This window comes from Macaca thibetana, chromosome 6, assembly GCF_024542745.1.
Source record: "Macaca thibetana thibetana isolate TM-01 chromosome 6, ASM2454274v1, whole genome shotgun sequence".
NCBI classification, from domain to species: Eukaryota; Metazoa; Chordata; class Mammalia; order Primates; family Cercopithecidae; genus Macaca; species Macaca thibetana.
The window spans coordinates 8,773,336-8,798,531 of NC_065583.1; the positions used below are offsets into that span (position 1 = coordinate 8,773,336).

The following is a 25,196-nucleotide window of genomic DNA, read 5'->3' on the forward strand; positions in this document are numbered from 1 at the left end:
CTCACTACCGCAAACTCTCTTTGTCCCCGTTTTTCTCCGCGCAGGAGGCTGCAGAGGTCGTCTAGGCGTATATATTGTCTGGTGTTTTATTTATTTTTTTATTTTATATTTTGAGATAGGGTTTCACTCTGTCACTCAGGCTGGGGTGCAGTGCTGCAAACACAGCTCACTGCAGCCTCAGCCTCCCGGGCTCAAGCAATCCTCCTGCCTCAGCCTCCCAAGTAGCTAGGACTACAGATGTAGGCCACCACACTTGGCTAATTTTTTATTTTTTTTGAGACAGCGTCTCACTCTGTCGCCCAGGCTGGAGTGCAGTGGTGTGATCTCGGCTCACTGAAAGCTCTGCCTCCTGGGTTCACGCCATTCTCCTGCCTCAGCCTCCCCAGCAGATGGGACTACAGGTGCCCGCCACCACACCCAGCTAATTTTTTGTATTTTTAGTAGAGACGGGGTTTCACCGTGTTAGCCAGATGGTCTCGATCTCCTGACCTTGTGATCCGCCCACCTCGGCCTCCCAAAGTGCAGGGATTACGGGCGTGAGCCACCTCGCCCAGCTTGGCTAATTTTTTTATTTTTATTTTTTGCAGAGGTGGAGTTTCACTATGTTGCCCAGGCTGGTCTTGGACTCCTGGGTTCAAGTGATCCTCCTGCCTCAGCCTCCCAAAGTGATAAGATTACAGGCTTTAGTCACCGTGCCCCGCCTGTCCCTTGTTTTAAACATCATGAGGCTCCAAATGCCATCTGTAGAGCGGCTTCTTCAGAATCACTGAGAAGCCTGTTCAAATTACAGATTTTCAGGCTCCACCACCGTCCCACAAAACCAGACAGTGGTAGGATGGGACACATCTGAATTTAAAGCAAGCATTCTTCCCCCATCCCTACCCCCCAAGATTTTGAGGTGCGCTAATGCTTGAGGATTGTTGTGAATCAAACACCTGGCTCTGCAAAACTCCCCCCTAGTTGTTTGGCTCTGTTTGGAAGAGTGGGGTTGTAGAATCAGACTGGACCCAAGTGCCTCTTCGTTTGGCAGTCCTAAGAAAGGAAGTCATTTCCCATGGGCAACCCGGGAGCAGATGCTGGCCTGACAGTGCACACACAGAAAAGGTCAGAGGTTCTCCTCAGAACAATCCTTAGGTGTCAGTCAAACCCATGCCCTGCCCCCAAGGAGTTCGTTCATTCCTTCACTTACTCACTGGTTCTGTTTATTCACTCACTTCTCTATTACATATCCATTTATTGTCATTCACCTACTTATTTACTCAGACATTCATTCATTTGCTCATCAATTTATTTGGTACCCACATGGACCAGGTACAAGGCTTGATTAAAGAGATCTGGGAAGGAGTGCTCCCAAGAAGTTAAGAGCCTCACTGGTAAAGGAAAGCCATGTGAAGATAGATCTTGTGAACCCAAGATCATCAAGGAGTATCCATGATCAAGCAGGGCAGGGAAGGATTTTTGTTTTGTTTTGTTTTGTTTTTAACATGCTGTGTGGTTCAGTAAAATTAAAATAGGCACAATGACATCCTGGATGACAAGAGCTGGAGGCTCTCATTCTAACTACATGATGTAGTGGGACTGGCTGGCTTGTCTCATGCCCACCCCTGGAAACATGCACAGGAACTCAAGCGCCTAGCACAGAGGAAGTGTCTGGTGAGTACTTTTATTTCTCGGAGGGAGTGGCTGCATGGGGAGGTGCTTGAGCCCTGACACCCAAATTGCCTGGGCCATTGGATCTCCGCCATTTCCTGGCTCTTTGGCTTTGGAGAAGATATTCAGCCTTTTGGTCACTCACTTTATTCCCATCTGAGAAAATGGGAATAACAAAGTACTTACCTCATTGGTTTGGCGTCAGGAATTTTTTTTTTTTTTTTTTTTTTTTTGAGACGGAGTCTAACTCTGTCATCCAGGCTGGAGTGCAGTAGTGCGATCTCGGCTCACTGCAAACTCCGCCTCCTGGATTCACGCCATTCTCCTGCCTCAGCCTCCCCAGTAGCTGGGACTACAGGTGCCCACCACCACGCCCAGCTAATTTTTTGTATTTTTTAGTGGAGACAGGGTTTCACCGTGTTAGCCAGGATGGTCTCAATCTCCTGACCTTGTGATCTGCCCACCTTGGCTTCCCAAAGTGCTGGGATTACAGGTGTGAGCCACCGCGCCCGGCCTTTTTTTTTTTTTTTTTTTTTGAGCTAGAGTCTCACTCTGTCGCCCAGGCTGGAGTGCAGTGGTGCAATCTCGGCTCACTGCAACCTCCACCTCCGAGGTTCAAGTGATTCTCCTGCCTCAGCCTCCTGAGTAGCTGGGACTACAGGCGCACACCACCACACCCGGCTAATTTTTGTATTTTTAGTAGAGACAGGGTTTCACCATGTTGGTTAGACTGGTCTTGAACTCATGACCTCAAGCAATCCACCTGCCTCAGCCTCCCAAAGTGCTGGGATTACAGGTGTGAGCCACCTGTAATCCAGCCTGGTGTCAGGATTAAATGAACCCTTAGCATAATACCTGGTACAGAGGAAGAACTTAATGAATGTTGGAATTTATTTATTTATTTATTAGATGAATAATAATAGCTCTTGTTAATGGGCTGAGCATTTACTGTCAGGCATTGTGCTGACAGGTTTACAAGCATTACCTCATTTCAGCCTGTTAACGGTATGAATCGTCCCTTTTACAGGTGGGAAAACTGAGGCTCTGAGTGAGATGGGAACAAACGATGGACATAATCTACCATTAGATGCTCAATATTGTTATTATTTATCTTGCAGCCCATAAGGATAATAATGCGATCCATATTTATTAACCTAGAAGGATGTCTGTTAAGAGAGGGCTAAGCTACAGAGTAATATGAACAGTATGATCCCATTTTGCTTATCAAAAGGCATCACTAAAATGTCATCATTAAATGATCATCTCTGAAACCAAACACCGCATGTTCTCACTCATAGGTGGGAATTGAACAATGAGATCACTTGGACACAGGAAGGGGAACATCACATACCGGGGCCTATTGTGGCGGGGGGCGGGGGGAAGGATAGCATTAGGAGATATACCTAATGTAAATAACGAGTTAATGGGTGCAGCACACCAACATGGCACATGTATACATACGTAACAAACCTACACGTTGTGCACATGTACCCTAGAACTTAAAGTATAATAATAATAAAAAAAGATCATCTCTGATTAGTGGGATTATGGGTGACTTTCGTTTTTCCCCTTTTACTATTTTTAGTATTTTATGATTTTCCTCCAGTGGGCTTATGAGCCTGTGTTATTTGTGTAATTAAAATTACATTTTGAAGATTTAAAAAATTGTGAAGAACGCTATCCCTGCGAATGTTTTAGATTTTTTCTGCAGGTTGTTTTAAAGGAAAAACAAAACCAAAAAAAGCACCTCCTGCTCTGACCACCCCTATTTCCAGTTTTCCCTTTTGGCACAGCAAAGATGACCTTGGGACTGAGGTGGAACCACGTAATTCTTCATAATCCCAGAGTCAGGCAGACCTGAGTATGAATTCCATCCTTACTAACTGCGTGACTCACTGTGTGGCCACGCTAAGTTACGAGGTCTCTCTGTTTCCTCCTTCCTAAAAAGGAGATAACATCCATCTCGAAGGAAGATCTGGCCTGAAGAGCAGTCACTCTTGCCTGGCATGCAGAGAATGCCAAATCATATCAATGACTGGCCAGAATGAAGTGAATGACCTCATCACTCCATAACTGACAGGAAACAACTGCTGGGGCAAGAAAAAAGGGTCTCCAGTGAGTGTTCTTGTCCACACACATCCCCACTCACGTTCCTGGACTACTGCATCTAACTGCGGCAGCAGCTGATGAACCTTCTGGAATAAATGACCAGTTTCTACCGGGTGTGGTGGCTCAGGCCTGTAATCCCAGCACTTTGGGAGGCCGAGACGGGTGGATCACGAGCTCAGGAGATCGAGACCATCCTGGCTAACACGGTGAAACCCCGTCTCTACTAAAAATACAAAAAAAATTAGCCGGGTGTGGTGGCGGGCGCCTGTAGTCCCAGCTACTTGGGAGGCTGAGGCAGGAGAATGGCGTAAACCGGGGAGGCGGAGCTTGCAGTGAGCTGAGATCCGGCCACTGCACTCCAGCCTGGGCGACAGAGCAAGACACCGTCTCAAAAAACAAAACAAAACAAAAAGTTTCTTAAGAAGGGATTCAGACTTCCAGTGGCCTGCCACATTGTTTCTGGCAAGAACTTAAAAATTATTTGTAACATATAGTAACAAAAACTAACCACAGGCTGGGTGACATGGCTCACGCCTGTAATCCCAGCACCTTGGGAGGCTGAGGTGGGCGGATCACCTGAGGTCAGGAGTCCGAGACCAGCCTGACCAATATGGTGAAACCTCGTTTCTCCTAAAAATACAAAAATTAGCTGGGCGTGGTGGTGCATGCCTGAAATCCTAGCTATTCAGGAGGCTGAGACAGGAGAACTGCTTGAATCTGGGAGGCGGATGTTGCCGTGAGCCGGTATCGCGCCATTGCACTCCAGCCTGGGCGACAAGAGCGAGACTCCATCTCAAAAAACAAACAAACAAAAAAGACTAACCACAGCTACTATTTATGAACCCTAGTGCCACACCCCATTTCTTCCCAGGTTTCACCCACCCCAGCCAGTGTTGGCTGCAACACTTCAGCTTCTCTCCTCATGAAGCACGTCTCCAGAGACACCTCTTCTGCAACACCTTCCCACGGAAGCCATTTCTGCCTGGACCACGACAGCTCCCAACCTATCACACACCCCTGTAGGGTTTTGCTCTGTAATCCTGATTTAGAAAGCCTCTTATGTGAAACCCCTGTAATCCGCCGGGCGCGGTGGCTCAAGCCTGTAATCCCAGCACTTTGGGAGGCCGAGGCGGGCGGATCACAAGGTCAGGAGATCGAGACCACAGTGAAACCCCGTCTCTACTAAAAATACAAAAAATTAGCCGGGCGCTGTGGCGGGCGCCTGTAGTCCTAGCTACTCAGGAGGCTGAGGCAGGAGAATGGCGTGAACCCAGGAGGCGGAGCTTGCAGTGAGCCGAGATCGCCCCACTGCACTCCAGCCTGGGCAACAGCGTGAGACTCCGTCTCAAAAAAAAAAAAAAAAAAAAAAAAAAAAAAAAAAGAAACCCCTGTAATCCACGTCTGGTTAGACAATTGGAAAAGTTCGTTGAAAGGAGAAATTTAAAAAATGGCATCCATCCCTTAAATGTTGTATGCCAACGTAAAACACATTCGACAATGACCCTGGGCTAAGGCTTTACCACTGAGAAACCTGTATCGGTGTTCACCTTCACTTTCCCTACATAAACCAACCAGAAAGCTTCAGTTGTTCCTTTCCCTGTCTCTCTCCCTCTCCACAGCCCCCTTCCCTCTCCCTCCCTCCCTTTCTTTTTTGAGACAGAGTCTCACTCTGTCACCCAGGCTGGAGTGCAATGGTTAGATCTTGGTTCACTGCAGCCTCCACCACTCCCCCGCTTCCCCCGCCGCAGCCTCCCGGGTAGCTGGGACTACAGGCGTGTGCCACCACGCCCACTACTTTTTGTATTTTTTTAGAGATGGGGTTTCATCATGTTGCCCAGGCTGGTCTCAAACTCCTGGGCTCAAGCAGTCCTCTCACCTCAGCCTCTCAAAGTGCTGGGATTATAGGCGTGAACCACCGCACCTGGTCTTCCAAATCTTTTACAGTAGTCTTGTTCACTTCTAATTCAGTGACATTTTGAGGGAGGAGGGGTAACAACTCACCTTAATCAAGTCTCTCTAAAGCATTCAACTTAGTTTCACTAGGTTCATTTCTCACAGTTCACTGGTTTAACTAATAGTCCCCCAAATCACATCCTACCAGTATAAAAGCACAACTGGTATGAACAGGTTTGGGAACACACATAAGTCAAGTATCAGTATGTAAGAGCGAGAGCATGGGGAGAGTTAGTGAAGAGTTTCTCGCAGACTGATTCCCTCTCACATTCATCTCTGGTATGTTCATCCGCGTTAGTGCTGTTCCGATGAAAGTCTTGTAGGACTGGGCAGTAAGATGGGAAAGATCCATGGAAGTCCATTGCTCATAGCTGATGATGATCTCTCACTGCTGAGCTTAGGGTTGAAGAAGGAGCGCCAGGTCCTTTGAAATCAAGAATTTACGAATCCCTTTCATTTTTGGAGCCCTTAGCTCAGAGCTCTAAAGAAGAAGGTTACTCTTGTTCTCAAGAAGACTATATCCTATTTGGGAATGCTCGTAATGGTACAATCACCATTTTTGAAAACTTACTGTGTACCAGCAATAAACACTCTTCTACACACACAATCTCATTCTGATATTTCTGTACACATATTAGAGATTCTATTTCTGAAACAGCCCTATGTGGTAGCTTTATTACCATCCTCGTTTTCACCCAACAAATCTGAGGCACTGAGAGGTTAAGGACCTGGACTGAGGCTGCATAGCTAGAAGGTGGTAGACCCAGGAACATTCTGGAGGGCTCAATAAAGGGAGGGCTTCATCTAAGGGGCTTGACTTTCTTTCTTTCTTTTTTTTTTTTTTTTTTTGAGATGGAGTCTCACTCTGTTCCCCAGGCTAGAGTGCAATGGTGTGATCTCAGCTCACTGCAACCTCCGCCTCCCAGGTTCAAGCGATTCTCCTTGCTTCAGCCTCCTCAGTAGCTGGGATTATAGGTGCCTGCCACCACGCCCAGCTAATTTTTGTATTTTTAGTAGAGATGGGGTTTCGCCATGTTGGCCAGGCTGGTTTCGAACTCCTGACCTCAGGTGATCCACCCGCCTCGGCCTCCCAAAGTGTTGGGATTACAGGCGTGAGTCACCGTGCCTGGCCAGAGGGTGTTTGACTTTCTGATCATCCTCACAGATCTCCTTTTCAACTCTTCTATCTTCTCTCCTCTAGAAGTGAATTCCATTCTGGCTGTGATTCCAGCCTCTGGGTTACCCAGCCCCAATCAAGGTAGACAGAATCACACCATAATATTTCTGAAAATCAGCCTTTTAATCTAGTTGAACCCAATGAGTGGTGAAAGAACTAAAACATTTTTTCCCCTTGAGATTTTGATTATAAGAATAACAGGTCAGAGGTGTCTCTTCCATAGGAAACTGACATCCCCTATGTCCTCTGAGTTTTTTTTTTTTCAAAAAAATGCATAAAAGTAGAATTTCAACTCATGTGCATGCCACACATTTCCATCCCCACCCCACCCTGCCCCACCCTCTACAGGCACACATATTCACACACCAAAGGGACTCCTTTCTGTAACTGAGGAACAGAATGTAAAAAAAGAAATCCATCCAAGTGGCCACAGATACCAGAAATAGCCAAATGCATTTACACTCACAACATCAGTCAACTCATATGCACAAGGAGAAGCTTCTCCAATTGGAGCTTAGAGCCAAAAATTACAAATGGCAGAGACTTGAGCTATCCATAAGATAATTTTAAAAATCCTTCCACTGGACACTCCCCTTCATTACAAAAGTATGCAAACAATCTTGCTATAAATGGAAAACAGGCGTGTGGCTCTCTCCCTGGGATATGAGGGCATAGCTAAAATTCCCTGGGTGGAATTAATGCCTGGACCATTGCCCCTCCCTTTCAGGACAAAAGGGAAAGGATGAAGAGGAGCAGCAGGGTAGGGACCCACCTCAGGAGCAGGTGGGGCACCCTGGAGCTGCCCCAGGGGCTGGGAATGTGTTGGCATGTGACCAGCTGATGGGGGAGCACAGTGGCAAGTGGGCCAAGACTGGGTTGTAGAGAGACCCAAGTGCTCTGCCCCCATAGGGAGTCCAGAAGGTAGAGGTCCACGGACAGGACAGGGCTGGCCTGCTTTGTTCCTCCACCTAAGGCCTTGGGACTGATGGCGTCCGTCTGAGAGAGGCTGCACAATGATTTTAGGGTTGCAGGAAGGATGCTTCCCATCTGGACATAAGTGCACTAACCATGTCTATCTGGATCTCAAAAGATGACTTCCCCTTCACACAACCCCCACTCCCTACCACTGCAGATTCCAGCAGAGCGGTGGGAGGTCTTGGCAGTGGGAACCAGCCCCTTCACCAAGAAATGCTGTTGCCACACAGCACACAGGCTGAGGCACATTGGTGGGGGGTTCAGAGGAACAAGGAGAAGAGAGGAAGAGGAATCTGTGACCCGCCTTGTGACTGGTGGGCAGATTCAAGTCTCTACCGCTGCTGCTGAGCAACTGGGCATCTGCGTCTTAGAAGAACAAGACAGGGGTGGGGGTAAAGGCTTGAGGCCTGGGCTCTAGGTTGGGCAGGAAGGGATGGGGCAGAAGTCAGGGTTCCATCTATAGTGACAAATTGTAGGGGTTTGCTGGGGAAGTACCATCTTTCGTGGAAGGTGCCGGGTGTATAAAGGAGTAGCTTGGTCCCAAAGCTGACAGCCCAGGTCTGGTGCCTCTGGGGCAGGTTGGCTGCCCAGGGGAGAAACCAAATCATTAGTGTGTCCACACAGTGGGGGCCACGAGATTGTCGAAGCCTGGCTGCGAGCTGATCGATATGTGTTCTGGGATATTCCCCTAAGAGGGAAGAGACTGCAGCTCTCCTAGGAGGGGTCCCCAAGATCCCTGGACTCCCCACCCCTTGCCTGACTCTACTCTTGGGGCTCCCCAGGGAAAGGGGAACTGCAACTTCAGGCAGTGTAATTTGTCTAAAATGAAACACGGGGAAAAGAGGTAGCTGCGAAACATCGAGCCATCCTCTACTTTCCCCCCACCTCCCACACACACTTTGGGACACAGCCAGATTTGAGGCCAGATTGAGGGCCAAAGGAGACAGGGCGTTGGAGGCAAGGCTGGGGATGCCCAGAGTCCTCGGCTGTTAGGCTGGGTGCGGCGTCAATGCATCTTGCCCAGTTGGATCTTCTTCCAGGCCTCGGAGGCTGTGAAGATGCATGAGTCCAGAATGCCGGCGACGGTGAAGGTCCCGCCAATGATGGCACAGATCTGCAAGAGGGCAGGGGTGGGGTGGGAGTGTCAGAGGTCAGTGCTGGAGGATGCATCAGGCCAGACCCCTCCCACACCATGAGATGATGGGCTCTGCAAGGTAGACATTGCCCCGTTAAGCCCATAATGCCCATTACATAGTCACCAAGAGCCTGGCACATACTTAGGGCTCAAAGGAAACCAGTTGTTGGATGGTGGATTTAATAATAATAAAATAATTATCACCATTATGAGCTCCTTTAATTCCCATGTTCACCCTCTGAATGAGGAAGGCAGTTATTAGACCCATTTCACAGGGGAGGAAACCGAGGTTTATCAGGTAACTTGCCTAAGTTCACCACATAAGTAGCAGATGCAACTTGAACACAGGTACGTCTTAACCCTGGAGCCTGTGGTCTTAACCTCAACTCTGGATTTATCACATATTTACAATCCCATTTGCAGATGAAGGAAATGGAGGTTCTGAGAGGCAGTCCCAGGGGCCCAAGGTCACACAGCCAAGAAGTGGCATCCTGGGATTTGATGGGTAGTAAGCAAATTATCATATGAATAAATGCAAAATTATAACCAAGGCAAGTGCTACAAAGAAGAGAGAGGCTTTTGGTGCTACCAGAAAGCTTCTATTAGGGCAAGGTTTCTAATGGCACCATTGACATTTGGGGCCAGAGAATTTTTTTGCCACAGGGACTGTCCTTTGCAGTGAAGGATTTTAGCATCCCTGGCCTCTACTCAGGAGATGCCGGTCATCCCCCTTCCCCCATGCTGTGACAACCACAATGTCTCCAAACATTGCCAAATGTCCCCAGAGGTCAAAATTGCCGCTGGTTGAGAACAGCGGTAGCAGGGAGATAATGAATGTCACCTGTCACATCTGTACTTCATAACTGCCACATCATAATATACTAACCACCAGAAAATACACAATACTTACACAGCACCTTCCCAGTGAATCCCCAGCTCAACCCTAGGCGGTAGGTACTATTCTTAGACCTATTTCACAGCCAGGGAAACTGAGGCACAGAGACCCTGAATCCCTTGTCCAATGCCACGGCAAGTGGCTGAATAGGGGTTCAAAACTTTGGAGTCTTTGCTCTTTTTTTTTTTTTTTTTTTTTTTTTTGAGACGGAGTCTCGCTCTGTCCCCAAGGCTGGAGTGCAGTGGCCGGATCTCAGCTCACTGCAAGCTCCACCTCCCGGGTTCACGCCATTCTCCTGCCTCAGCCTCCCGAGTAGCTGGGACTACAGGCGCCCGCCACCGCTCCCGGCTAATTTTTGTATTTTTTTAGTAGAGACGGGGTTTCACGTGTTAGCCAGGATGGTCTCGATCTCCTGACCTCGTGATCCACCCACCTCGGCCTCCCAAAGTTCTGGGATTACAGGCTTGAGCCACCGCGCCCGGCCTGGAGTCTTTGCTCTTAATGTGACACACTGCTGCTTCTCAGGCGCAGAACACCCACCTAATTGAATCACAAAGCTTTGCAGTGGTCAGGACACCATTTGGGACTAATGGAACTAATGTTATGTTTTACTCAAAATGTTATGGCCTACAAATTGCTTTCTGATGACTTCAGAGAATCAAAGCATGGATGATGGAAGACAACTGAAGTTCATAGAAGGTTTGCAAGGAAACTTACTGATTTGTAGGGACAAGATCTCACTCTGTCACCCAGGCTGCAGTGTAGTATGTGATCGTAGCTCACCGAAGACCCCAACTCCCAGGCTCAAGTGCTTCTCCTGCCTCAGCCTCCGGGGTAGCCAGGATGACAGGTGGTACCACCATGCCTGGCTAATTTTTTTAATTTTTAATTTGTAGAGGTGAGGTCTCGCTATGTTGCCCAGGCTGGTCTCCAACTCCTGGGCTCAAGTGATCCACCTGTCTCAGCCCCCAAAAGTGCTGGGATTACAGGCATGAACCACTGCTCCAGGCCTTGCAAGAAAACTTTAAACATATTTTCCTCTTCGGCATCTACTTTATGTCATTCATAAGAACCAACACCTCCTATCCTAGCAGCGGCCATAGGTCTCGGAGGAACAGTGTCCTACAGCCCACGAGGGAGATGGCTCTTCACCGAGTACCCATGGGGTACAGAGAGGGAAATAACCTGTCCGAGGTCACACAGTACATGTGGCACTCGCTCTTCCCCCCATGCCACATTTAAGGGGCATTTAAATGACCACAGGACTCAGAAGAAATAATCAGTTGTGTGGCCCCAGAGGCCATTAGCGGCCCCAGAGGCACCACAGGTGGACGGCCAGCCACTGACCCGCAACCTCTGGGGAACTCTGGGAGCCAAGAACACCTTAATAGATGAAGTGGTGCCCAGTGGTGGGAGGCCAGGAGACCCAGCAAAGGCGAGAGGGAAGTGCGAATCAAACCAGTGTTTATTTTTTAAAATGATATTTCCATGAGATGAGCTAAGCGGAGGCCTGTGAGGCCCAGGACGGACAGACCAGGTCTGTATGGATGGGTGGCAGGAAGCAGCTGGTCCTCCAGTAATAACAGCCCAGGAAACTGGAGCGGCCCCCCAGGGAGTGGAGAGGACCGGGGGGCGCTGGAGGGATTATGGTGAAGTGTTTTAAGTGGGCACGGCCCCTCCCTGCCGGCCTTAGAGCATGACGCAGGGGTACTTTTCAGGGAAGATGACGGCAGGGGAGCTGGTTTATTTCGGTAGAGTGGATCAGATGATGGGAGATTTTATACCACAAAACGCTTTTAGAGCTTGGATCAGAAGATAGGAAAATGTGACTTACGAGCAATGAAGCAAAAAATAAAAAATAACCACACACACACACACACACACACATCTGTATTCATCTACACACAATTTGGAACCCGAATGCTTATGACTCACAGACACCTGGCACTCAGTCTCAACTCTCCTTTCATGGGGCTGGCCCACACCAGAGGGAGACAATGTGTGTATTGAGGTACACAGGAAAGCACATCGCCTGAGGGGAAACTGAGGCCCTGGGGCATGGAAACTGCTATGCAACTGGCTCAGTCACAGGGTGAGTGACTGCAAGCCTGAAGGCTAAGGGGGAACCCTGAGGCAGACTCCCTCTGAGTATCTACTGATACTGGTCAGTGTGCCCCCATCACCCCGCATCTGTTGAAGGGGCTGGTCACTGTTCACTTGAGGAGGTGAAGGGAGGGGAAATCCTGACACATTCTGCGGGGCTTTCCTCAAAGCTGAGAGAACTCAGCCAGCACAGTGGCTTATGCCTATAATCTCAGCACTTTGGGAGATGGAAAGATGGCTTGAGTCCAGGAGCTTGAGCCCAGCCTGGGCAAAACAATGAGATCCCCATCTCTACAAAAAATAAAAACAAATTGGCCAGGTATGGTGGCTGTGGTCCCAGCTACTCTGGAGGCTGAGGCCTGAGGATCATTTGAGCCCAGGTCAAGCCTGCTGTGAGCTATGACTGCACCACTACACTCCAGCCTAGGTGACAGAGCAAGATCATGTCTTTTTTCTTTTTGAGATTGAGTCTCACTCTTGTCACCCAGATTGGAGGTGATCTTGGCTGACTGCAACCTCTGCTCCAGAGTTCAAGAGATACTCCTGCCTCAGCCTCCCAAGTAGCTGGGATTACAGGTGCCCATCACCATGCCCAGCTAATTTTTGCATTTTTAGTAGAGATGGGGTTTCACCATGTTGGCCAGGATAGTCTCAAATCCCTGACTTCAACTGATCTGCCCGCCTCGGCCTCCCAAAGTGCTGGGATTACAGGTGTCAGCCACCATGCCTGGTCCCGTGACTTAAAACAAACAAACAAAAAATGCTGAGAGAACTCTAGCGGCCAGGCCCACATTGCCACGGCCCTGCTTTCATTATTTTCTCTCTCATCCCTCAGGCCTCCCCAGCACACTGGCAGTCAGTAGGAGGTGACTGGCATGAGGTGACGTAGTCACAGGAGGGGGTTCTGGCCCTCCCAGGAGTGGCACTTCCTGGATTCCGACATGGAAAGATTCAGAAATGTCCAGCGCCAAGGCGTTCCCACACCTGAACCCGCTCAGGGAAGTGGCTGGTCATGGCTGTCCCTGTCTTAGAAGGTCACCATGCCTGCTGGAACATGGGGAGATGCAGCCACGAGGCTGTGCCAGGTGGTGTGTCTGCCTTGGAATTCAGGCCCTACATGGGCGGCGGCAAGATGACAGGCTTTGCCATTGAGGATTCCTGGGATGATGTGGGAACAATGGGATCTAACAGCAGATATTCTGAAGCTGGAGGAGATGCTGGCGGGATCTCAGGAACTCAAGGGGAGGGCAGGGGTGCCACTGGCAGGAGGGAAGACAGTGATTGGCATGTCCCTGGGCTGTGGGGACGGGGCCTGGGAGGAACACTAATGAATTAAAATGAAAACAAAGCAAACTGCAGTCCTGACAGTTCCCACAGCCTGTTGTTGTTCACACAGAGAAACGAGGCCTCTCCAGGGGAGCCCAGGGCAAAGCTGGGGCTGGGAGGTGTGTACCTCCCTGTTGGACATGGTGAGAGTGGCGCGAGGTGAGGGTTGGGGAGTCCACCCGGCTTTCCTGTCGTGGCAGCAGAGAGCACCCAGCCTTTGGAGGCTGCATCGTGGCATCACTTGCTAATTCTAGCTGTGGGAAAGCCTTTATGGGCCTCAGTTTCTTCATCTATAAAACAGGAAAGCCAGCTGGGTGCAGTGGCTCATGCCTGCAATCCCAGCACAGGAGATTGCGACCAGCCTGGTCACATGGTGAAACCTGTTTCTACCAAAAACACAAAAATCAGCTGGGCATGGTGGCAGGCGCCTGTAAGCCTAGCTACTCAGGAAGCTGATGTATGAGAATTGCTTGAACCCGGGAAGTGGAGGTTGCAGTGAGTCGAGATTCAGCCACTGCACTCCGGCCGAGGTGACAGAGCAAGACTGTTGCCAAAATAAATAAATACATAAATAAAAACAAAAATAAAACGGGAAAACCCCTGCTGCTCTGCTGAAAACACACCTGGGGCACCTCGCACTTAGATGTTCAGTAAACGAAACCTGATCTGATCTTTCAGTTCACTGGAAGGCTCTAACCTTGTGGTTAAGATATGGAATTTTCTAAACCCGAGACCCACTCAACCAGAAAAATCAGTAAAATACTACTTATTCCCCAGAGCACGCCTTTGGGTCTCAACTTCCGTTCTCTCTCTGGCACTTTTAGCAGAGGGCAGGATGAGTCATACAAGAACAGGACAGCAAGAGTGTCCCAGGCACCACGGGCAGATTCTTTGTGGCTACCGGGGGCCCACACACTCTAAGAGCCCTCTGAAGTTGCCCAGCAACCCATTCAACAGATCGGGTAGCTGAGGCCTAGACAGGGTGTCCTCAGGTGAGTGCCAAGATGTATTTGTGATGAAGAACATCCCTGTGGGGCAAAGCACCTTAGGCCAGAAGTGGGTTCCATCCTCTGGCCAGTGAGGGAGCTCCCTAAATCTCACCACCTCAAGTCTATCGGGAAAACTCTCATTTTCCTGAATGCCCAAGGGAGAGAAGATAGCAGACACAACGGACCACATGGGAGGTGCACAAGACGCGTTTGTTGAATAAGTAAAGGAATGAGTGAAAGAATGAGGAGCAGATGGGTGGGTTCCAGAGTGAGGGAATGAATGACCTGCTAAGGAAAGGGACAGAGTTCCACACCCAAGGCAGGGGCAAAGGTGACTTGCTCAGGGGAGTCAGTCGGGGGCGTGGGGAAGGCAGTGCTGATGAAAAGGTGGGCCTGGAGGGGGAGACCCCGGACGGGGCAGGCAGGAGGTGCCCCTCTCCACTAAGTCGCTGCGCCTGGAGACCCTGCACCTGGAAAGCGATGCCATGGAGGGCCTGGGCTTTGGAGGCTGGCAGAACTGGCTTGGACCCCTCCCATCCATGTGCTCTTGTGCCACCCTAGCTCCCGGTGCCTGTTTTGTGGCTTTTTAAAATGGGAAGACTGGCCGGCCATGGTGGTTCGTGCCTGTAACCCCAGCACTTCGGGAGGCCGAGGCGGGTGGATCACCTGAGGTTGGGAGTTCGAGACCAGCCTGGCCAACATGGTGAAACCCTGTCTCTACTAAAAGTACAAAACTTAGCCGAGCATGGTGGCAGGTGCCTGTAATCCTAGCTACTCAGGAGGCTTAAACTCGGGAGGTGGAGGTTGCAGTGAGCCGAGATCACGCCACTGCACTCCAGCCTGGGCAATAAGAGTGAAACTCTGTCTCAAAAAAAAAAAAAAAAAAAGGGAAGGCTTAAACCCTAGGACTGTGGTGGCATTGACTGAGAGTGGCTTGGTCCCTTGCCGCTGCCATGCTCTTGTATCTCCCAACTCGGCCTCAAGGCTTGGGGACAACCTGGGGCGGGGTCTTCCCTGTAGGGGATGAGGAAGCAGGGCCGCTGAGCCAGGAAGGGCCACCTCGGCCAGTGCACGCACCACTGCTCTGGGCAGCAGCCACAGCTCCAGAAACAGAAACAAGGCCAGTTCAATACCTGGGCCCCAGTGAGTCTGAGGGCAGTGCAGGAAGTGGCATTCATCAGACGTCATCCGATAATGCCCCTCTGTGCCCACCAGCAACTTCCTCCCAGGGGCTCTCAGCTTCTTGGCCTCCCACTGTGACTAGAATGAAGTCAGCATGTCTACCTTTAAAAGAGGTGCGTGTGTGTTTCCCTTACATTTTCATTATGGTTCTTAATTCCTTATGGGAAGGATGTGTTAGCCACACTGGAGGGGGAGCTAAATGCCTGTTTTTCCACCAGCACAAACGCCTTCCCAGTGCATTAGTACTCCCCTCCCCATTACTCTCCCATAGTGTGCAGTGGAGAAGCACCACACACACCGCCGTGGGAGGTGAGATTGTGGGCTTTGGATTAGACATTCCTGGGGTCCAATCCCAGCTCTGTGGCCCTGGCCGGGAAAGCCAGTTTACCTCTCTGAGCCTCAGTTTCCCCCATCTGTAGAATGGGGCCCACTGCAGGGACTGAGATGACACTGTCCAGCTGCCTGCTGCACCCTAAGCGCCCAGGAACTGTTCAGTCACTTTCCTTGTTCAGTCAGCACTGCTTTAAAAGCGTGTGGAGGAAGCGCGGCATGAGGAAATAAATAATGAATTGGAGTCTCATCAGGCTCCAGCAGCGGCAGACAGGCTGGAGCCAGGGATGAGAACGCCAAAGTCGCGGAGGAGGCAGAGGCTGGGGGTGTAGTCGTGGAAGGGAAGTGGTTGACTGGGCCCTGGAAAGGCTGGGAATGGGGGAGGAGAGGGTGTGGTATCAGGCCTTCCAAAGCTCCGGGGGCCTCGGGAGAGTAAAGGCCTCCCCCTGACATGTTCACAATTCCTATGGGCTGCAAAATACCCACCCACCCCACCTCGAAAGAACCTCACTTTGGTTGAGCACCTATTATGTGCTGGGTCTGAGATGGCACCTTCTCCTCTTTTCTCATTCAATCCTTGCCACTGCTAGGTGACCCTCATTTCACAGACAAGGACACAGAAGGTCAGAGAGGGAATGACTTGTCCACGGTCACAGGGCTACCGAGTAAGCAAGGATGACTATTGGGAGGCTGCCAAGGGCCTGCTTTTTCTCTGAGCCCACCTTGCCCCATTCCCAGCCAGAAGACTCTTCCTAGCCCCTGTCTTCATGTACAGATAGCTTCCATGCAGGGAATCTGTCTTCTCAATTCTGTCAAGGTTTACGTACCAAATTTCCTGACGTAAGGGATCCCCGTCAGCAAGGGCTGTGAAGTAAGAAGCTGTGCATCTATAAAAACCAGCCTGGTGTGCAAAATGGAGCCCACTCGGTCTCATGTTCCTCTTCCGCCTCCGAACCTGCTCTGGGAGCGCGCGCGCCAGGAGGCCCTGTCTGTGTGCAGACCCAGTTTGGAGCAATCTGTTTCTGGAACACAACCTTCTTGAAGATCTAGTTCAGCTCGGAATACCACGGAAGGATCTGAACTGAAGCGTTTCGCACATTTCCAGACCTGAATCACCAAGCTCCTAATATGGGTTCTGTTCTGTCCCTTGGAGAACAGAAATCGTCTTGGTGGGGGGTGTACCAAGGCGTACAACTCTCCTTCTATTTGCTCACTGTTTGACACCTATTTATTCCCACATTGACGCACTGGATCTAGAGATCAGCGATGACTAAACCTGGCTTTGTTGGAGCTCATGGTCCAAGGAAGGGTGACACCGAGGGAACTCTGAGCAGGGTAGTGGGGGCAGAGAGCAGAGAACCGAGGCTGCATATGGGAGCTCTGAAGGCTGTCCTGCCACTCCAGGGCCAAGACGGTCATTTTTCCAACTCACATCATCTTAGTGGGTAGAACCTTCTCAGTTTGAAGTTTGGCTCTTGTCAATTCTTCTTTTTTTTTTTTTTTTTGAGATGGAGTCTTGCTCTGTCACCCACGCTGGAGTGCAATGGCACGATCTCAGCTCACTGCAACCTCCGTCTCCCTGGTTCAAGCGATTCTCCTGCCTTAGCCTCCCAGGTAGCTGGGATTACAGGTGCGTACCACCATGCTTGGCTAATTTTTGTATTTTTAGTAGAGACAGGGTTTCACCATGTTAGTTAGGTTGGTCTTGAACTCCCGACCTCATAATCCACCCTCCTCGGCCTTCCAAAGTGCTGGAATTATAGGCGTAAGCCACCGAGCCCAGCCTTGTCAATTCTTCTTAACGCCCACTGCCCTCTTTCCTGCCCCAGCCCTTGCTGCCTTAGTTTCTGGCAAATGTTTGCAGAAGCCTAAACAGATGAACAAAAGGTATCAGATATGGGGAGGAAAACATGCAAACTATCAGCCAATCTGCCTCAGATGGATGATGGCTTTTTTAATGGTTTGTATGTGTGAAGCTGTGATTTCACCTTGCATATTCACAATAAAATAAAACTTTGTTTCCTGCTCTAATATTTCTTCCTGATTCCCAGGATGAAAGTCACTGTATCAAATGATCCTGGGGTCTGTCCTACCAGGAGTTCTATGACTTCTGGGGGCTTTGTTGCTGCAACACCCCTGACAGCCCTTGTTTTGGAAGACAGAGGCTCCTGAGACAGTGCTGGGGGTAGGGGATGTTGCAGAGGCAGGCACTGGGGTCACGTTCGAGCCTTGCCATTTGCTGGCTGTGTGTTCTTGGATGAGTTTTTTCACCTCTCTGAGCCTCAGTTTAATCCATTTATAAAAGAGGAACAAAATCATCTACCTTGAGGGGTTGCTGGGAGGGTTAAAGGAGGTAACTATGTAATTACCTGGCACATAGTAGGTGCTTAATAGGGGTAGCTATATGATCACTTTTTCCCCTCATCCTGTCTGGCTAGGGAAAATATGATCTTTTTTTTTTTCTTTTTTGAGACAAGGCTGGAGTGCAGTGGCATGATCTTGGCTCACTGCAGCCTCCACCTCCCAGGTATAAGTGATTCTCCTGCCTCAGCCTCCACAGTAGCTGGGACTACAGGCATGCACCACCACACCTGGCTAATTGTTTGTATTTTTAGTAGAGACAAGGTTTTGCCATGTTGGCCCGGCTAGTCTTGAACTCCTAGCCTCAGGCGATCTGCCCACCTTGGCCTCCCAAAGTGCTGGAATTACAGGTGTGAGCCACTGCGCCCGGCTGAAAATATGATCACTTCTTTAGGCAGCTGCCCCTTACACATTTCTGAGCACCTGTGTCCAGGCCAGGCCCTTCACTGGATGCTAGGGACACAGGTAAGTCAGACCTGGAGGTCATCATCAGGCCTGGCAACCAGGCAGGGCAATCTGAAGTCTGGGGGATTAGTCCCCTGGTTAGAAAGCATGAAGGAGGGCAGCAGAGAGGAACGTCTGTGGGTGGGGCTCCCTGTAGCAACTCTCCCTCATACCCAAGTTAAGCCCTGGCCAAGGGTCCTGAGCACCACTCGAGTTAAGTGAGCTGCACAAATCTTCAAGAATGATAAGTTTTGAGTAGCACGCAACGGGAGGGTGTCATCGCCATCCGGTACTTCTTGGTGGGCAAAAACCATCCCAGCCATACTGGCCCAACTGGCACTTTGTTTAATGGACTTCTGGCTGTTCCTCCAAAATAAAATCAACCACGCAAGGAAAGAGATCTGACACCTCTGAAGCCATCCAGTCTGTCACCACAACCCACTTGAATGCAATCTCAATCTCAAAAAGGGAGCTTCAGCAAGTGGCAGGGGACAAATGTGTTGTGTGGGAGGGGAGCACTTTGGAGGGGATTAGTTGCATGTCGTCAAATATGATCTGTTTACTCCCTTAGCACTGGAATGTTCTGACAGAGCACAGAACATCGCTGTGAGCAAGGTGCCCCACGTGCCGAGAGAGGAGCTCCAGGAAGCCTGGCCAAAGACTTCCAGGAGGAAAAACTGTTTAGGCTGGGGATAAACAAGCCCTTTCGGGACAATGAGACCCTGCGGGGGCAACCTGGGAGCAGCCAGGTACTTAACACTTGGCCATGCATCTGGGAGGCTCCACCTGCCTCTACCCTCCCTCCCTCCAGCCCACCCACAGCTGCCTCCCAGCCCCACAGCCGCCACATGACGACATCCTGACCTAAGCCCCTCTTCGTCTCCAGCCCCTCTAAGGAGCTATTTGCAGAGGCCCCCATTTGCCGTTTAGGGGCTTTGCACGCAAGTGTTTGATTTTAAAAAGAGAGAAAGAGAAGCCACAGCAGGTGCCTCCACTTCCATCCCGGCCCCACCCCACCCTCCGAGGGCTCCCAGGGATCTTTGTGCCGTGTGTGTATGTGTGTGTCTGAGTGCTGGCGTCATCTCCACATCTGCTGCCCTGTGACAAGGGCCTTTGAAGCTCCACAATGACGCCATCTGCCAGGCACAGCCGGCCGGCTGGCTCCTTCAGAGCTGACCCCCACGGTTACCATGGCAACCAAGGTGGTGGCACGGGGCCTTCAGAAGAACCACCAGTCTAATGATGTCAGGAGGTTCCCTGCAGCAGTGTGGTCCACGAGCCCGGGGCTTTGTCAGCCCATGCTTGAGCAGAGGTGGGTGGGGCAGAGATGGAGGACAGGCTGGTGGCCAAGGACAGGAAGAGAAGAAGGAATCATGGAGGCATTGGGTCTCTGACAAAGGAAGCGTCTTCCCTGTGGCTTCTGGGAGCCTCCTGCTCTCAGAAGGTCAGCGGCTCACTGGGGAGTCTGTCACCTGCCAAAGGGGGTGGCACGGCCTGCATAGGACACGTTACACTGGGCACCTCTGCACATAGTATTCCCTTTCCCAGGGCCCCTTCTCCTCAGCTCAAGGCCCATCACAGGATTCCCTTCTTGGAGCTTCCCAAACAAAGGGGATGGCGCCCTCTCGTTTGCCTGCAGTGTCAGGCACACATCTCCACTACAGCCCCGTCAATGCTCCCTGCGCTCACTCATCTGCTCCACCAGCGGGGTCTCCTTGAAGGCAGGGACTGTGTATGATTCAGCTAACCCTGGTGCCTGCTACAGAGGTCGGCACATGGTGAATTCTAGCAAATGTTAAATGAATAAATGAAGTCCCTTCATTTCTCAGCCACTTGCCAAGTGATTTCTTTTCTTTTCTTTTCTTTTTTTTTTTTTGAGATGGAGTCTCATTCTGTCCAGACTGGAGTACAGTGGCGTGATCTTGGCTCACTGCAATCTCTGTCTGCCAGGTTCAAGCAATTCTCCTGCCTCAGCCTCCCGAGTAGCTGGGACGACAAGCATGCAACACCATGCCCGGCTAATTTTGTATATTTTCAGTGGACATGGGGTTTCACAATGCTGGTCAGGCTGGTCTCGAACTCCTGACCTGGTGATCCACCTACTTCGGCCTCCCAAAGTGCTGGGATTACAGGTGTGAGCCACAGCACCCGGCCAAGTTATTATTATTTTGTGAGACAGAGTCTCGCTCTGGCACCAGGCTGGAATACAGTGGCATGATCTTGGCTCACTGCAACATCCGTTTTCTGGGTTCAAGTGATTCTCCTTCCTCAGCCTCCCGAGTAGCTGGGACTACAAATGCCTACCCCCATGCCTGGCTAATTTTTGTATTTTCAGTAGAGATGAGGTTTTGCGATGTTGACCAGGCTGGTCTTGAACTCCTGACCTCAAGTGATCCCTCTGCCTCAGCCTCCCAAAGTGCTGAGATTACAGGCATAAGCCGCTATGCCCGGCCATTACCAGGTGATTTTTAATGCCCAGAGTCTCAGCTGCTTTCCATACAACAGCAAACAGAAACAGGGACAGAGAAGAGCCTTCTGAACCCTACTGGGAGGCATGGATGGAGGGGGTTTCTCTGCTACAGTCAATGCTACAGGTGCTAGGGCCTCTGAGGAGTGGTCTAGACCTGCATGGAGGCACCAGGGAACCTACTTGTACCTCTGTGTGTGGCTTATCGTGGGAATGAAGTAGGAGAGCTGGAGTAAGACTCAGCACCAAGACCCACTTGGGGTGTGCTACCTGTGGGGTCTTGGGTGAAATCATTTGCTCACAAATCCCCTGATTTTTTGGGTCCTGGCGTCTGTGCATCTCCCCTCAGAGTAGCTACATCCATGTCCCTCCACACCAGTAGTACATGTGGGTTCCCATGGCTTTACATCTTCCCAATCTTTGTAGTAGCAGGTTTTCAATTTTTTTTTTTTTTTTTTTGAGACAGAGTCTTGCTCTGTCACCCAGGCTGGAGTGCAGTGGTGCAATCTCGGCTCACTACAAGCTCCGCCTCTTGGGTTCATGCCATTCTCCTGCCTCATCCTCCCCAGTAGCTGGAACTACAGGTGCCCGCCACCACGCCCGGCTAATTTTTTGTATTTTTAGTAGAGACGGGGTTTCACCGTGTTAGCCAAGTTGATCTCGATCTCCTGACCTCGTGATCCACCCGCCTCGGTCTCCCAAAGTGCTGGGATTACAGGCATGAGCCACCACGCCTGGCCTTTTTTTTTTTTTTTTTTTTTGAGACAGTCTCACTCTGTTGCCCAGGCTGGAGTGCAGTGGAGTGATCCTGGCTCACCACAACCTCTGCCTCCCAGGTTCAGGTGAATCTCCCATCTCAGCCTCCCAAATAGCTGGGATTACAGGTGCACATCACCATGCCCTGCTAATTTTTGTATTTTTAGTAGCGCTTTGCCATGTTGGCTGGACTGGTCTTGAATTCCTGGCCTCAGGTGATCTGCCTGCCTCAGCCTCTCAAAGTGCTGGAATTACAGGTGTGAGCCGGCCAAGTTTTCAATTTCTGTCAGTCCAATAGGATTCAATTGGGTCTTTTAATTTTTTCATTTTTCTGAGACCAGGTCTCACTTTGTTGCCCAGGCTGGAGTGCAGTGCCACCATCATGGCTCAATGCAGTGTCAACCTCCCACGCTCAAGCAATCCTCCCACCCCAGCCTCCCAAGTAGCTGAAACTACAGGCATGCACCACTATGTCTAGCTAATTTTTTAACTTTTCTTTTGTAGGGATGAGGTCTTGCTGTGGTGACCAGGCTGGTTTCAAAATGCTGGCCTCAAGTGATCCTCCTGCTTCCACCCCTCTAGAGTGCTGGGATTACATCTTTGAGCTACTATGTCTGGCCTGAATTGAGTCTTGTTTTAAATCTCATCCCTCCAATTTCTAGTGAACTTGAGCATCTTTTCACTGCCAGTATCATCTCCTCTGTGAAGAGCTGGTCCTTGGCCTTGTCTACTTTTTTTTGGTTGTTAACTTTTTCTTGTTTTTTTTTTTTTTTTTTTTTTTTTTTTGAGACGGAGTGTCTCGCTCTGTCGCCTAGGCTGGAGTGCAGTGGCCGGATCTCAGCTCACTGCAAGCTCCGCCTCCCGGGTTTACGCCATTCTCCTGCCTCAGCCTCCCAAGTAGCTGGGACTACAGGCGCCCACCACCTTGCCCGGCTAGTTTTTTGTATTTTTAGTAGAGACGGGGTTTCACCATGTTAGCCAGGATGGTCTCGATCTCCTGACCTCGTGATCCGCCCACCTCGGCCTCCCAAAGTGCTGGGATTACAGGCTTGAGCCACCGCGCCCTGGTGGTTAACTTTTTCTTACTGATCTCTAGGAGTTCTTTACATATGAATTCTGAAGGCTGCCTCTTTCCCATATGTGTGGCCAGTATCTTCCCAGGCTGCATGTGGCGTTTTTGCTTTATGTTATGTGCCATTTGTTGAACAGAAGTTTCTAACTTTTATGTGGTCAAAGAGAACAGCAAAAAACTGTCTGAGGCTCATGTAAGCACCAGACTTATGACACCTTTTGTATGTCTCTGTCTGTTTTGTGGGGGTTTTTGTTTTGTTTTTTAGAGAAAGGGTCTCGCTCTGTTGCCCAGGCTGGAGTGCAGTGGTATGATCATGACTCACTGTAGCCTTAAAATCCTGTGCTCAAGCGATCCTCCTACCTCAGCCTCCTAAGTAGCTGGGACTACAGGTGCATACACCACCACATCCAGCTAATTTAAGAAGATTCTTAGAGATAAGCTTTCACAATGTTGCCCAGGCTGGTTTCAAACTCCTGGCCTCAAGCGATCCTCCCACCTCAGCCTCCCAAAGTGCTGGGACTACAAGTGTGAGCCACTGTGCCCCGTCCTACTTGGCTTTTCATATCTACAAAGAGCTTCTCCTTTCACGATCTCCTGAGTCCCACAAGGCCCTGGGAGGTGGCAGGAACAGAGATGATCGTTCTTACGACGCAGATGAGAAGGCAGAGGCCCTGTCGCAGCATCCCACTGTTCTGCCTCCTGGCACCCACTCTCTCCTCTTCCAGTAGCTGGCCCCTGCCTTTTCTCTTGAGGAAACTCATTCCTCACAATCTCTGTCCCTGTGGTTTGGATGGGGTTGACACCAGAGCAGGTACAGGGCCTAAGCCTGGACAACCAGAGCATTTGATTTCCCAGGCCACAAGGATGGCATGAGGCCTGAGCAGGGCCAGTGAGAGCACTGTCCTATCTAGGACTTGGTTAGAATGACTGAGAACGAGGCCATTTCTACTGACTTGAAGATGAAGTCAGTATAGAGGAAAGCAGATCCGAAGACACAGACCTATTCCTGGCAATGTTTGAGGCTGGATCCAGCCATGCCTGAGACCTTCTACTCCTTAGGCCAGCTCAAGGTCTGGTTCTGGATCTTCGGTAACAGAGTCCTGACTAATACTGACCTAGTTATTGTGGGAAATCAAAGAGCCAAGACCTTTGATCTTGAACCATCATTACAAGTATAAAGAAGTACAGAAAAATAAGGGCCTCCCAATGCTATATTTATCTTTAGGTCTCAGTTTCCAAATCTGTGAAGTAGGGATAGCCACCCTGTCTCTTCCATCTCAGCTAACTCTGGCTTCTTCAGTGCCTCCTGGGCCTCTTGGGTGAAGGAGGGCATCCTGGCCCTCCTGTTCTGACCCCAAGGACCTTCTGAATGGGAGGCCAGGAAACAGTAGACGTGATAGAAATAATCAGCATAAAGGAAAACTAACATCAGCTTGAAGCTGCCCTAGAGAAAACTGGACGTGGTAAAGACCATGGCAAAAAAGAAAGAACAGGGAGGAAGGAAAAGAGAAAAATCTGACCCTATCAGCAGCTACAACTGGAAATTAGACCTGAAAAAAAATGAGCTAAATCTTTGGTGTAAAATTTACACATTAAAGGATAAACTCTCCTAAGAATAATTTCCATAACAATAAAAAACTGGAGAAAATCCTAAACATCTCCTGGAACCATATGGAGATTTGCTTCAGGAATTAAATGGATTTCGGGGCATTCTCCTCTGGAAAATACTTTCTAGACAAAACGTCATTGATACTGATGTGTTTCTGAGAACATTTCTCAGCATCCTTCGGGTCGAAGCCTCCTGTGCGCAACCAGAGCCGCTAGCCCTGTAGGCTGCATCCTGTTTCAGCAAGAACAGGTGAGGGGCACTAAGGAAAGGGGCCCAGAGCAGGCGCAGGGTGGCTGGCTCAGGGCCCAGCCCACTGCCCCAGGCCACTCACTGTGGTGATGAATCTGTACAGCGGCTGCCGTCTCTCTGTGTACTTGACCGTGATGGGGCTGAGGTCGTAGCGGAACCAGATGGCAGGGATGATGCGGCCTGTGTGGCTGTAGGCGACGTATTCCTGGGGTAGAGGATATGAGAATCAGAAGTACAAACTGTGTCCCAGGGTGGGTGGGTCCCCCAGTAACCCTCCAGAAAGGACTTTCCTCCCTCTCTGCTCCACAAAGCCAGACTCCCCCACTCCCTCTCTCACATCCCTTCCCCTGGAGGCCCTAAACTCCGCTGAGCACACCTGGGCATTTGTGACCCCCTTGGTTGTTTAGAAATTGA

At 50.2% G+C, this 25,196-nt stretch overlaps 3 protein-coding genes across 50 annotated transcripts in view; all 3 read right to left on the bottom strand.

Moving 5' to 3' along the window:
• The window catches only part of ATP6V0E1 (ATPase H+ transporting V0 subunit e1), a 380,972-nt gene that overhangs the window by 72,283 nt on the left and 283,493 nt on the right, over positions 1 to 25,196 (bottom strand). The window lies entirely within an intron of this gene.
• RPL26L1 (ribosomal protein L26 like 1) overlaps positions 1 to 25,196 on the bottom strand; it is a 287,969-nt gene that overhangs the window by 8,556 nt on the left and 254,217 nt on the right. The window contains exon 1 of one of the 47 annotated variants that reach the window (XM_050793363.1): positions 16,267 to 16,270. The exons of 44 other annotated variants lie outside the window; for them this stretch is intronic. The gene's annotated coding sequence lies outside the window, so the exon portion shown is untranslated. Of the gene's footprint in view, positions 1 to 9,732; positions 9,737 to 12,067; positions 12,072 to 16,266; positions 16,271 to 25,196 lie in introns of those variants that run through there. 2 more of the 47 variants (XM_050793344.1, XM_050793357.1) reach the window with 2 other exon arrangements.
• Positions 6,994 to 25,196, bottom strand: part of ERGIC1 (endoplasmic reticulum-golgi intermediate compartment 1) — a 122,848-nt gene continuing 104,645 nt past the window's right edge. For both annotated transcript variants that reach the window (XM_050793246.1, XM_050793245.1), the window contains exons 9-10: positions 24,865 to 24,987; positions 6,994 to 8,978 (exon numbers count right to left, since the gene is read on the bottom strand). In XM_050793246.1, coding sequence (XP_050649203.1) covers positions 8,871 to 8,978; positions 24,865 to 24,987 — 231 coding nt within the window. In that variant the 3' untranslated portion in view covers positions 6,994 to 8,870. The remainder of the gene's footprint in view (positions 8,979 to 24,864; positions 24,988 to 25,196) is intronic.